General features: G+C 31.4%; 1 protein-coding gene and 1 long non-coding RNA gene across 4 annotated transcripts in view; both read left to right on the forward strand.

Annotated features, from left to right (window-relative positions):
• Positions 1-2,666, forward strand: part of LOC117236220 — a 35,347-nt gene extending 32,681 nt beyond the window's left edge. Inside the window, exons 2-4 of the long non-coding RNA XR_004493817.1 lie at positions 141-299; positions 1,524-1,784; positions 2,156-2,666. This is a non-coding gene — a long non-coding RNA (uncharacterized LOC117236220). The remainder of the gene's footprint in view (positions 1-140; positions 300-1,523; positions 1,785-2,155) is intronic.
• Positions 2,667-2,728: 62 nt separating this feature from the next.
• LOC117236218 lies at positions 2,729-6,463 on the forward strand. Of its 3 annotated transcripts, none has more exons than XR_004493816.1 (2): positions 2,729-3,369; positions 3,455-3,926. XR_004493816.1 is itself a non-coding variant. In XM_033498965.1 (2 exons), the coding sequence occupies exons 1-2, from the start codon at positions 3,014-3,016 to the stop codon at positions 6,394-6,396; spliced, it is 309 nt and encodes a 102-aa protein (XP_033354856.1). In that variant the 5' UTR covers positions 2,729-3,013; the 3' UTR covers positions 6,397-6,463. The 3 variants fall into 3 exon arrangements, 2 of the variants coding, with proteins under 2 accessions (XP_033354856.1, XP_033354855.1); XM_033498965.1 differs by lacking the exon at positions 3,455-3,926 and adding an exon at positions 6,369-6,463 and having other exon boundaries at positions 2,729-3,294; XM_033498964.1 differs by having other exon boundaries at positions 2,729-3,294.
• Positions 6,464-14,382: the final 7,919 nt, after the last annotated feature.

The raw sequence follows: 14,382 nt of genomic DNA on the forward strand, positions 1-14,382 counted from the left end.
CACTCTCTTCTTCTCTTTCCTCTTCCTCAATTCTAATAATTTTTCTTTTTTCCAAAAGGGCGTTCACCGAAGATTCGAACTGCGTTTACACACCGAATATTAATATAAGTTTCTTAAAATTGTTAAACTCTCGTGTACAGGCTTAAGATCGCGGACAGTTTGAAGGGGCTCACCCGGAATGGACAGCCTATATAAATATCCCCTCCAGGGAACGAGAAGACTCGGTGCAAACGAGTGATCCAGGAGAAAGCCTCTCATTCGATTGGCCCCACGAACCGGTATAACCGAGACAATTCCAGGTATCTCTTTCCACCGAGCGATACAGAGCTGTCCGCCACGCATCCTTCTCTCGTTCCATTACTGCTCTGAAAGCGACGCATTTTTGTTAGAGAAATTCAACGAACCATTGGTGAGAGCACTCGAAGTCTTCTCTGTTTCGAGATCAATGGGTTATCAATTGGATATTTTTGCAATACATTTAAAAAATTTGTTTCTTCATACAGCAGATGTCTATAACTTGTTGTTACGCTATTAAACAACTAATGATAAAAATTGATTACAAACATTGACGTAAGGGTCTCATCACGCGCGAGGAATGCATACAGCCCTGGATACGGTTAGATCAACTGATTATTCTACATACCTTTTTATTTTATAACTTCCATTTTAGATTAGTTTATGTAAAAAGTATGGAGTATGATGAATTCAGGTTGGATGATTATGTGGAGTAGTAGAATTTCTTTTGTTTTGGATCTCTGGAATATAAGTTATTAATATTTCTTTGTTTAGATATTAAGGAGGTTATAGTATGTGATAAATTAAGATTGATGGTATAAAGTATAGAATACTGAAGAACCTTGTCTTAGATCTGTGGATAGTGGAGAGCAATCTGTTAAAGTTTCTTTAAAGGATGTAGTGTTCAATAAATAAAATTTAATCATTTGAACTTTGGAGTACCTTTATTTTAAATCTGCAAATGATGCATTTTTGGTGAACAGTTGATGATTTGTTTTTGTGAAATTTTATAGATCTTGTTAGTTTCTTGGTAACCTTTAATTCAAGTATTATGAAACTGTTTACTACCAGATATGACCAAAATTTACTATTGGTAAGATTTTATGAACTTTATTACTAACTTGCCACATGATTAATATAATAAACTCAGCTTTAAAGAAGAATGAAAAATTGGTAGAAATATATATTACATTTATTATTTAATCTTCTTCATAATTATACTCTAAAAAACCAAACAAATATTAAACCACTGTAAAAAAAGAAATGATTTCATCATTTAAGATTTATATAATATTATTTCATTTTATACCAACCAAGGCTTTTAACAATAGCATACAAACCATTGTACTGTACCTAAATCTTAAAAATATGCTATCTATCATTTTCCAAAAGAGGAAAGCAGAGAACTAAAGAAATCCTCTTTAAAGAAGTTAAGTCCTTAAATATATCTTCGAGAAGAGCGCTGGAAGGCTTCTATAGTGGTTCGTCTTTACGCAATCGTTTTGCAGATTATTTGCAGACAGAAAGCAAGTCAGCCATTCTGCTCGTCGAACTCGATTTGTGCACGAATTCGACGCAAGCAACGCGATGTATCGATCACACGTTGCGATCTAATGGGTCACGAAACACTATCGAGCTATAAATACTTAGCTATAATCGATATCAATTGATGTGCTCGTCGATCAGGAAGATTTAATCGAAACTCACAGTGGCCGCTGGTTTGGCGATTCCTCTATACATTCGAAAGCAAAAACGAAACATCAGTGAAAGTATATATGTACATGTTGCTAAATGTTGTTAATTAACAGTATTATGGCTGTTACTAACATAGTTATATTTATAAATACATATACGAATGGCTATTTCTGGATCTTTTCATTTCATATTCATATTTTGTAAAATATTTATAGTAATAATACAATACAGTACACGTATAACTCGTTATATTATTTAGTAGCTAAAACAATCTTCTACTTACAGTGGCTATAAAAAGTATTTATTATAGTATTTACATTGTATATATGTAGCAGTACTTACGCTCTGTTATAAAATACATATATATGTATTAATAATATAAAGCTCTGAAAATAAATGACAAAAAAGTGTTGAAAATGTGGTTAACATGGTCGTTTAATTACAGGGAAAGCTATTAAACTTTAAACTACAGAGAGAAGCACTCATACGATCCTAGTAATAATTCGACGTGGTTAAATACCAATCAGGAAAATTTAGCAACGACCGGTTTATCGGATCGTTTTAAACGCAGAACTGTTCTTCGAACTTCTAGAGCAGAAAAGAAAATTGCCTGCATATACCGGTGCGTAGAAGCATTGCTAGTTAAACATCTTTAATGTAAACTTTACAAACAACATTTTATTAATGTCTAATTATGCGCGAAAACATCGTTCGAACTGCAATAAAATCCTAATTGTTTTCTAATCTTACACATTTTCTTCCATATTTGCCGTACAGATATTACAGAAACTATTTTGGTTACCTACTTTCTACATAGACTTAACTTTTCATACGTTTCTGCATACTAATCATTCATACTAAAAGATCCCAAATATAGAAGAATATTTTTTTCAACTTCCTACATGGTTTCCTGAAAATGAAAAAGTATTGCTAGTATAGAATTATTAAAACACAATTCTATTACGAAGCTATTAATACATTAGTATAATTCCTCTAATATATTGAGTTGACAACTAAAGTACCAATACAAGTTTTATTTCTTTATAGAGAAACCATAATAACATATAAAAGTACCATATAAAAGTGTTTTGCTATAAAAAAATGCTTCCTAGGAAACTGTTCTAATACATTCTTAATATAGAAAAGTAATACAATTCTAATCAAATTCTAAAATAATCATTCTAAAATTAGATTTAGATTTATTATAACTTTAGCAATATAAATTACTTGAAATTCCGTTTCCACTTGTAATCATCCTCTATACACTATACTAACCAAAATTTATATTAAAGCTAACTACTAAATGTTACTTATTCCTAACCTCCCAAATTTCACTAGGTTGCGAGCAAATTTCAAGCGCCTTTTCCAAACGCGAAATATTCACGTCAGCTTGAACGAAACAGGATCGAGAGAAGTGAGAGGCGGCGTGCTTATAGTATGTATATGGTGGCGCGATCTTATGCAATCTCATGATAGGAATCATGGGTCAGTCACTTGGTCGGCTCATGGTGCTTCCATGCGTTATGATTCTCCAGCCAGGAAGAAAAACTGTCGTACGGCAGATAGCTTTTATCGAAGACATAGGTATGTCCTAATGACAGCTCGCAATTCTTTGAGTAGAACTTAATGAAAAGATATTAATAGAAGCGTTATATAACGGTATAACATCGTCTACTACAACTACCGCATTATTATAGTTAGTAGAATATCATTATTAAGTGTATGACTTTTCCCGTTTTGCCAGAAAACTAGCGTTTACGGATTCCACTATTGGCATAAATGATACATAATGGTAATAGTACAGTACATGATTGCTGATGGAAGAAAGATGATGGCAGTTGGAATTATAGAAATTAGAGTATGGCATATATTGCATGGATGAATATGGAATATGATTTGGAGAGGTTAAGATAACGAGAATGCGGGTGATTAGATCTGATGTTGATTAGTTAGTAAATTATATGATAAAGAAAGCGTATATAGTCTAAATAGGTTACTCTGTTATAATAATTCATATTAGATACATATACATATGTATGTATGTATCCTTTTATTCTTATCATATCAAGGGATTAGATTTGATGTTGGTTGTTCAATTATTAAATTGAAATTGATATGATACGAATAGAGAAACGTATAGTAAATGTTTAATAAATTTTATCTATGGATTTTTTCAAAGTTTATTGATATAAACGTTTGCCTTTTGTTGAAATATGTATACGTTCTTCTGGTGTCCTGTGTACTTAGCTCAGAGTATTCAAGCAAAGTAATCTAATTACTGTATACATATTCTCTTTATCATATAAAAAGAAATAAAATATCTTAACTTGTTTGTGTTTTTTAAGAGGTTAGATTTAAATACATGAAAAACTCATTCTTCACAGAGGGAAAAAAGTCCTATTCCAATTTTAGAAAGTAACACAGAGAAAGATTTTGTGCTCGAAAGTTATAAAGTATTGATTATCGATTGAATGGCGATTGAATTTTTCTTTATTTTTCCGCTTAGGACGATTTTCTTCAACTTGATTGAACTTTTAATAGAACAATCAGATATTAGAATGTATTACAATGATAAGATTCAAAAGTTAAGAGAACTGACATATTAATCAAATTATCACGGAATGTAGATTTGTAGATCTGAATGTAAATTTTGTGAGACGATTGTTGACTATATGGAGTTAGAGAATAGAAAGTGAATGTATTGATGAATAATGCTTCTATAGTAACTACCAGTGAGATTGATGTAAAATCGAATAACTAGAATTGCTGCTCAGCGAACGTCCTTGAAATTCATCCTCTCACTCCTACTTCTATAGAAAATTACATTCCTAACCTTCTCCATCAAACAAGCGTCATCTTAAACATATCAAGTTAAAATTTATGGTAAGCCAATCATTATAATTCCAATACTAAAAAAATTAACTCCAGCTAACTTCCAAGATTATTTCTATTGTATATCCTCGAAAAGTTTTGTCAGATATAAAAAAGAGGTAATAAATATTTTTTTAGAACTACAGAATGATGCAGAAGTTCCAAATATGTTTTATGATACCCATAAAATTTTATCACAATTTTTCTCTTGTTACTTTCAATAGTCTCTTTTGAATAAAAGAAAATATATTAAAAATTATATACTTATAAAAAAGAAAAATCGTGATAAGAACTGCGTTACTTTGCATTACCTTATACATCAAATATAATTCTCATCAAATTGAAATTGATAATCTACCCTTGAAAATTTCCTCTTATTAAAATATTCGAGATTAATTACTAATTGCAGTCTTATCGCAGTGTTACCAACCTATGTAACGGACGTTACAGATTACAAAATGTACGAGACAATGCAGAGAATGACATGTTATCTGGAGTTATTCAATAGAGAGGGCAGGTGTCTTCTACTGGTCGAACCGCTCAAGTACATGGGAGTAGAATGGTTATGGGTGCTGTGTAATCATCAGCTCGCCGTGTATCCGGGCATTGAATTCGAGGATTCTCCCCGACCTCTTCAGATCCCCTCCTCATTGTACGCTGCTTTGGTTACTTGTCTTTCGCAAGATGAATGGCCAGGACCATGTACATCCAATCACCAGGGAGAAACGATCAAACCTGTAATCGATTCTGTAGAGATAACACTTGATTTTGTAATCCTTTATTACGAGATAATTTTGTTTATTACATAAAGCTAGGTATCTAGGAAATTTCGGAGAATTAGTAATTCTGTGAAATTAATAGCTGATTTTTTAATTTTTACTACATGATATTTTTCTTTTTTATCATAGAAAAACTGGATGTCAATGAAACTTTAGAAATTTGAGTGATTGAAAATTTATTGATTTTGGAAAATTTAAGATCATAAAAGTAACAATTGATTTATCTTACAAATTGCCTTTATATTATAAAAGTAGGATACTTAAAAAATTCTTTAAATTTATGGCAATTTACAAATAAGATCGGTTTATGTTAGCATAAAATATCGATCTATAATATGGTTATAGCAGGTCAATTTACATACTTCTTTATTAAGGAGATCAATAAAATGGGGGATTTACGAGAGTTTTGAAACAAGGCATCGATAGCTACCTTGATCCGTGATGTGGGACAGAACAGGAAGAAACGACAATGACGTCTATAGATGTGACGCCAATTCGTTTCTTGGCAATGTACAGAAACACATAATCTTGATTGTATCTAGTCTTTATAGCCGTTTGGTATAAACTCATTCCCATTTTATTGCATTTATGTCCTTACTATTGATTTGAAAATCAATCTTTTTCTTTATTTTAATAATTCTCTATATATACAAATAATTTCTATAATCTTAAATAAATGAAGAAATAATTATACAAATAGCTGAGAGTTCCTAAGGTTTTTGATGGCATATTCATGCGTAGGTAATCACTTGGTTTACATGTACAGACATTGAAACACAAGTACTTACGTATGTATATACGAGACACAGCAAGTACACGTACCTAATCGGATTTTTCTGCGTGGTACCGGTGAAAGGGAAAAGATACCGGCGCGGTGCGGTAGTCTGGCAGGCCTAGATACCCAAGATCTGTCTGTCCTCTCATTTATATTCAGCAAAGTTCACGTTATTTTAAGATTTTCATCTTCCATAGAATGTTTGCTTTCCTTCTCATTTTGTTTATTTGTAGGTTACTACCATGGTACTACATGTTGTAGCAAATTGTAAAATATCAATGAAGAGAAAGCTATAGTTATTCTTTGTTTATCTGTAATGGAGATCAAGGTACGTAGTTACAAGTGTTTACCAATTTATAAGGCATAGATTACTGCTTTATTTATTTATTTAAAAAATTTATTTCTAGACAAAAACTTCCACCTAGTAATTGATCATTAAAGTTGTCAAAATACTATACAAACATAACATTGATACATAATAATTATTATTATGGTATATATGGGATATTATGGTAATACCATAATAATCAACATATAAATCAACATATAACAAAGAAGATTCTATAGAAAAGCAAATAAACATCGCCCCCAGGAAAAAGATAAAGCTACTCGATCTCAAACTCTTTACACACTCAAACAACGTAATATCGTAACAATTAAGTGACAATAAAGAAGATTAGATTCCATTGTTAAACGTCGTGTCTGGCAAAACACATGTACTACGTGACGAACTGATATTAGTCAAACGCACAAGAATTTAGAAAGTAACGGGTCACTTACGAGCCTCAATTACTCTCAACATCGAACGATACGTTTGCAAAACGTTTTAATATTTCATAGTACCGAGGGAAGGTCTCAGCTTAGAAAGTATACGATTCTTATCTCACGGATGAATAATATTCCGAGGGAGCATCGATTCACCTGAGGGTGATAAAACGAATCGTAAATTTCTCTTACTTTCACTCTCGTTCGTTTACATTGTTACGGATAATCGATCGAATGTAGTTTGCTGATTAGAACGGATTACCAGGTATCCTTGCGAGATTAACCTAACAATGATAAAGCTTCCCTTCGTCAGTTTGGATTTCATACTTTATCTTCATTTTGTCTTCTTCGTCCATTCTTTGTTTCCATTTTATTGATTTTTAGATTGTTTTTATCAAATTTCTTTTCCTTTTCATTTTTATTTATATTTTTTCTCCCGATATCTTTTATACTTTTTAGTATTTTTAGTTTCATTGCTATATCTCTCAATTTCTCTGTCAACTTTGTTTTCTTTTACTGTGTTCATTGTATTCGTTCCCTTCCTTTTGACTTTCTACGTATATCATATCTATATTATAGGGAATCGATTTCTTTTTCTTACATATAAAACAATTCACTAAACGCCGTTAACAGATCTCTCTCTTATGAAATTGCTGATGTTTCTAACCAATGACTCTAGTTATCTCCTTCTATCATTATACAATTTAATCTCTCCTAAGTTTTGCTACATCGAACTTAATTTTACTTTTTAATACATTTCCACAAATTCTAAATAAAAAAAGACAACCATATCTCATGTCCTTTATCAACCAGTTTTACTCTTTTCCCAGCGAGAGGGGCCGTCAATAAAACTCCTAATTAATGAACTTTGTAACCAACAAAAATAACCTGAAAGTCTATATCATTTTTCTTCATTATCTCCAACAAGCTTCTAGCGAAACCGAAAGCGAAAAGCTAGGATTAAAAGGAAAAAAGGAAGTCGTATCGTGCAAGCTAATTTTGGTGAACGTGTTTCCGCGATGGCACACGGAAACAACCTGAGGCAACCAGCCCATCAAACTAACCGCCTTTCTTCCTCCTGGTACTAGAAAGCTTCCATGGAATTACACAAAATTACAATCGGACGTCAAGCTTGGCCTTTTCTATTCCTATCCCATTCTTCGCCCGTATTGCGTTACATCTGGAGGATACACGAAGTCCTAGAAACGATGGATTACCATCATGAATCTAATTGATTGCGAAGACAATGGATTTTTCTATCTGTGACAACATTGCCTCCACTTTGGGGATCGTCGTAGGTGAAAGCGAGACAAATTCCTCCACTGTGCCCAGCCCCCTACTGCTCTTTCTCTGTAATTACTTTAATAATCCACCTTCGTATCAACCTTATTTCCAATGTCCTAGGAACTCCTTTCCCTGGCCACACAGCTTAGATTGTTTCTTAAGTTTGTCTGGACGATAGATGTGACATCATATTATTGATAAAATATAAGATTAAGTGCGAAATTGCAATTTTGTTTTACATTTTACTTAAGAAGTTTAACTGTCAATACATAATCTTCAAAAGGAAAGGACATTTCCATGTTTCATTTTCTGCAGACATTCCCACGACAATATCCATCATCTTTTCATCCATTCATGTTCTCTCAAACATTTCAAGTATTCCATCATTGTTCATTCAATTACGATTGCACCATAGAGACTCGTTTCTGCAAACACGTAACGCAACATGATCTTTTAAGAGTGATGACAATATTTTACAAATGGTGTTTGATGCTTTTCACAGAACTTCCATTTTCTATATTACTAACAACCTTGGTTGGAAGCCCCCAAAAAGAAAAAAAAATACAATTTGCGACTACCTTTAGGAAACAATAAAATTACGGGTATCTACCGCTGGAAGAAGTTGTTATAAAAAAATGAAATGATTTATGTTCTTAATTAATAGTTGTATGTATCATTAAATTTTCAGTACTGTAATACCGTAGAATTGATCATTAAATTTGGATTTTTTAAGTGGTTGATTTTGAGAAAGAAAGATTTTGGAAAGTCAAGTTACTAATTACAAAAAGTTTAAGTTGAAATTCTTTTAAAATTAGGCTACAAATTCAAAAAGTTTGAAATGTAAATTTAAAAAATTTCTAGGTTTCCTTGTAGAGAATAATTTATAAGCAGAGAACTTGATGTCCGACCATGTGACCACAAGCAAACCTATTCTACTTTTCCCAACTGAATTCCTAGAGTTCCATTTCTAAATTCAAAAACAAATCATAAAATCATAAAATGTGAAAATAGTAAGAAATTGTGTAACAAGTTTTGTCAAAAATATTTTAAAGACATTATATTTAAAAAATATATTATATAATAAAACTTAGAAATATTGTATACATGTACATAGATAGCATTTGATATTACTCTACGTTCAAAAATTGCACGCTACTGTGCCACATTCCAATTAAACTGCACTAAAAGCTATATAACGAAGAGAGAGACGACGAGAATTGTTTAATTTAGGTAATAACGAAGTATAGCTCGAAAAGTTATGGCATGCAAGAATGTTAACCTCTTCAACTAAAATTACAGACTACTTCATTATTGTTTTCGTGATTACACTAACGTCGACGAACTCTACCGTTGAACTGCGCTGATTGCACTTGATTGTCTCGAATGAATATTATCTTCGTGTATCAACTCGTTTTAAACGATTAAAGTTTGAATTGACAACTATGTACCTTAAGTGAAGCGCGTTACACGCATTCATCGCCTTACCACGAACGGAAGAGGCAATTACGTTAATTAGCTTTCATGGTGCATTTTTAACGCGTGTTACAACGCCATCTTGATAAAAAAAGGCCAGGTAAATCTGTCTTGCTTCTCTGGATAAAATACTACTCTTTAGAAAAAAATGTATGACTTAATTGCTTGATAATTATTTACGAAACGACTTAACTCTCTGAGGTTAATGATCTTGAGATACACTGTCAAGGTCACGGATAATTTTTTACATAACCATTACTAAAGTCTAATTTCAAAGATATGGAAAATATTTTGAAATAAGTTAAATTTGGATCAAACAATTAATATTATATTAATATGCGATCATTACATAGCATTATAATATGATGTTATGTTTGACCTCGATCAATGAATCGGTAAATCGTAAAGGATGAGATTGTAATTACCTTGTTCCAGATACTAATTGCTGTAATAAAATATTTCCATTTGCTTTATTTGACTTTAAAGATTGAGTTTCTATACATTATCGTTTTTTATTACCTCAGTGATTTGTTGTTTTCTATAAAAATGTGTAGTTGATATGGTTCAATTCTCTGAAGAATAAAAATGAAAAAAGCAGAATGAGTCATAGTGAAAGATACTTTCTAAAACTGATGCTTCCCAATTACAATCCGCCATTAAAAATTTTCGTGTTGCCTTTAACTTATATGATTGGTTAGCAAGAACAAGATCTATCATATTTTAGAATCTCTGTTAACCTGAAAATAAAAAACTAGTATCGGAACTTCTTCCCTTAACTCATTTATTATCTAATAAAATACTTATTAACCAAAAAACGACATCGCAGGACAACAAAATATCTCTGTGAATAGGTATATAAAATTCACACAAATTGTTCAGCCTTAAAAAGTATTTTACGTAACTTGTGCAGTTCTCGAAGCCGCAAAAAACTTTCACCGCATTGAAACACGACCATAAGCACAAAAAAGGAGCATGACCAGGATCCATATTTACATATCTTCTGGATTTTTCAATTTTTCGAACATCTTAAATTCTGCCTTTGTAGGCGTATATTTATTTGTGTGTTAAATTATAAAAAAAAGATGAAGTTCCTTTTTACTTTGCCATTTTCACGATTCGGATACACTGAACAGAATGAATTAGTTACCACCATCGTCGTATGTTGGTTCTGGAGATTCGTAGGCGTACAAATTGAATAGCGACAGGTAAGCAAAGAGCAGGGGAAAGAATCAGGAAGAGAGAAGATCGGCACGCGTACAAGGTGAGGTCAACGCGCCGCGCCGTGGATGAGCAATGAACTTGACCGGAAGTGGGTCAGGGACAGTCAGGGTAAACCTTCCTCGAGCTCGATAAGCATCCTTCGTAGCGCCGCATCGCGATCCTTCTAGTATGACCAATGATTGGGTTTACGAATAGGTGACGAACTGGGTTTATGTAGTAATGAAGAACTGTACATTAGCCTGAAAGTGTTATGTGTTTTAATAAATATTTTCTAATGTGAAAATAGAAACTTCTATTGAAAATATCATAGGTATTCTATGAGATATGATATGAGATATGATAAAATAAGTGAACAAATAGTGGAAGTACTTAGGTATTGAAGAGGTTTAATCGGGCTACTGCTAGTGTTGCATAGTTAAGTTCTATTTATCATATATCCTTATAGTACATAGATTATTTAATCAATAACTGAAATTAATATTTACGTAAACAAGCTGAATTTAACGTAACTTCGTTGATATCTATTTCCACCATCTGTCCATTTAGTTTTGTGCGCGACTATATCTTGATTATTTAGATGCATGAGATATTTGGATATAACACTTGCATATTTTAGATACTTCAACTACTAGTGACTAACATACAGTATATATTTAGTAACCTTGAGTACCTCAAATAATTTAGCTACTTTATTTAGATATGTGTTACGAAACAGTTTCAAATACCTCAAAAGCATCATGAATCTTTAATATTTAAGGTATAAAGTATTTGTTACCTCGACACGAATTATGGAGTTGTTCCATATAACGACATAGTAACAAATATTTAATCCATCTTCATTATTCATACATAAGAAACTTCTATACATACAATCCGTTCCTTAAAACAAAGTATCTTGCATAATTACAGTAGTGCAGTTTGCACGCAATAATCAAATATGTGATAGAATATAAGTAAAATCCATACAATTATTAATAACATACTCGAGCAACAGAAAACTTTTTGGAAATTTCAGTCAAGCTACAATAAAATGTAAGTTAGGTCATACAACACAATAATTTCTTTTCTGATGACTAGAGTATACAAATCTACTTTTATTGAATAATTAAGCTTTGAGGATAAATACTACATGCTATAATACTAATATACATAACATATGTACTAGTTTATTATATCTCACATATTTATCTATAAAGAAACGTTTTTTCTTCATGTACGTAGATTAATATTATAACTACCAAAATTTTTGATAATATTAAAGTTTACTGTTATTGGTACAGGAACTTGATTATATATACTTATATGTTATCATCATATTGCTTTAATATTAATTAACTATGTATAACATATTTAGGTACACATTATAGGTTGGCAGTTCTAGCGTTACAACACAAACACACGCTCTAGCGTTCAAAATACAAAATACACACCCCGTGAGAAACTCAGACGGAATTTCAGCTACGATAAAGGTCAGTCGCGTAACAATGCTAAACTCTAACTTCCTTGTATGGAATCGATTCGACTGTTACACCCTTTCTCAGCAAAATTTGCTTGGGTAACGAAATTCGTCTGATGTTCATCGAAAAGTGGATCACATAACGTGAAACCTTCGACTTGGAATTTTAATTCGTATTGCGTCACGCGCTCGTTGCGCGTGTAATTGAAATATGCGGGCAAATAACAATTACGGAAATGGAGAACAATAGTATGGACTAACGAAGAACTGTGAGATTTTACTTAAGTTTGACCTTTTTTAATAGTTTGTATTCCTATTGTTATTTTGTTATAGTAGCAGATATTTTAGTTATTTTTCAATTCTTTTATCGCCGTTCCTAATTGTTATTTACAACTCTTCACATCTATTTCTAAATATCTGCAATATATTTATAAGATTATTGGATGAAAATATAATCCTTTGGAATATAAAAGATATAGATTAAGGTCACATATATTTTCTTAAGGGAGAAGTATGGAAGATAAGAGAATTTGTTAGATCTCTAAATAGCCTTCTAATCTAAATATTCTAAGACGACTACTTAACCTAATTGTTGTAATTTTTCTTCAACAAAGAAAAGAAATCCAAGTAATGGTGAGCGTTGTTAGGCAATTTGTTAGTATAGAAACTCGTTTTTACGAATGTTGTTTTTAAACACGATTAACGTATAATTTATTCTCGGTCTTGACGAAGCTGTAGGCAGAAGAAAACTGAACGGATTCTTGTTCAATTACCATTCCATTACATAGGGTTATCCTGTTTGCGGAAAGTTCGTTCTTCGCGAAGAATCTCGAGCATCTGATCGAGCTTTTATGATTTCTGTCGCAGGCTGATTCATGGTTTTCATTAAACTTTTGTTTGCGATGAGTTTCCAATATCTAGGACGATTTTTGCAAACGGACAACCCAATCAAGAGAGGATATTGTCTTTCTTTATCAAAAGATTAACTTTGATTTAACTAAAAATTCATAAAAAATCTATGAAAAATTTGTTTAATAATAAATATATCATTGATAATAATAAAAAGAGCTAATAAAAATGTTATTATATATAAATGAAAATTGTATTTAAAAATATATGAATGAGAAAGATTTGAAAAAATAATTTTTGTAGTTAGGCGTGTTTGCTTACTTAAGTACACACATACTGGGATAGGTTACACTTAATAATAGATAAAAATTTCTCATGGGAAAGATCTTGACCCGTATAAGTCGACATTTCACGATACAGATAGTTACGAGATTAGACTTATATCTAGGAGTAAAATTGCATTGCCAATTGCACAATTCTTTTACATTCTTTTAATATTTTTATAACACTATGTTGTAAATTATGAGAGATAGCATTATTTATAAATATAGTATTTAATGTTACAATGTTACTATTGTTCAAAATTACTTAAATAGTTTAACTCTATTCAGAATAAAAAATATTTTTACGTATGAATATAAAATTAAAACGTAGCGTTTAATTAAAAACTAAATTTGAAATACAAATAATAAATTACATCTATTAAAACATTAATCTTGATAAAATAAAATACCATAAAATAAACGATCCTGTGATTACTTGAATCAGGTATCAAATAATATTTTGTTGAGCATAAATAGAAATTGCATTAAAGTTCTACTCACGAGACTATTACGGTGCATTCAAAACATAATTCATCGTTCCCTGAATGGCCTAATACACATGTAATAAAACATTCGCATGTCAGTCACGTTCCATGACATTGAATAATATTTGATTATACCGTGACAGATTCGTAAGCATATGATGACCATGTCATCGGCGTTTGTTGAATATTTAATGACATTGCATTATAATTTAACATATTACTGTTCAACATTGTAAATTTTGGAAACTTTCAAATTTCAATTGATTTCTCTTTTACAATTCTCTTATCGATATTACTATTTTATTTCCTTCCTTATAATTCCAAGTCTTCCTTTTGTTAACGAAAAATACCTCATTTAATTTCTACCACTGAAAAAATTCAAATTTTGAGA

Source organism: Bombus vosnesenskii, unplaced genomic scaffold, assembly GCF_011952255.1.
Source record: "Bombus vosnesenskii isolate JDL3184/JDL3185 unplaced genomic scaffold, Bvos_JDL3184-5_v1.1 scf7180000013340, whole genome shotgun sequence".
Lineage (NCBI taxonomy): Eukaryota > Metazoa > Arthropoda > Insecta > Hymenoptera > Apidae > Bombus > Bombus vosnesenskii.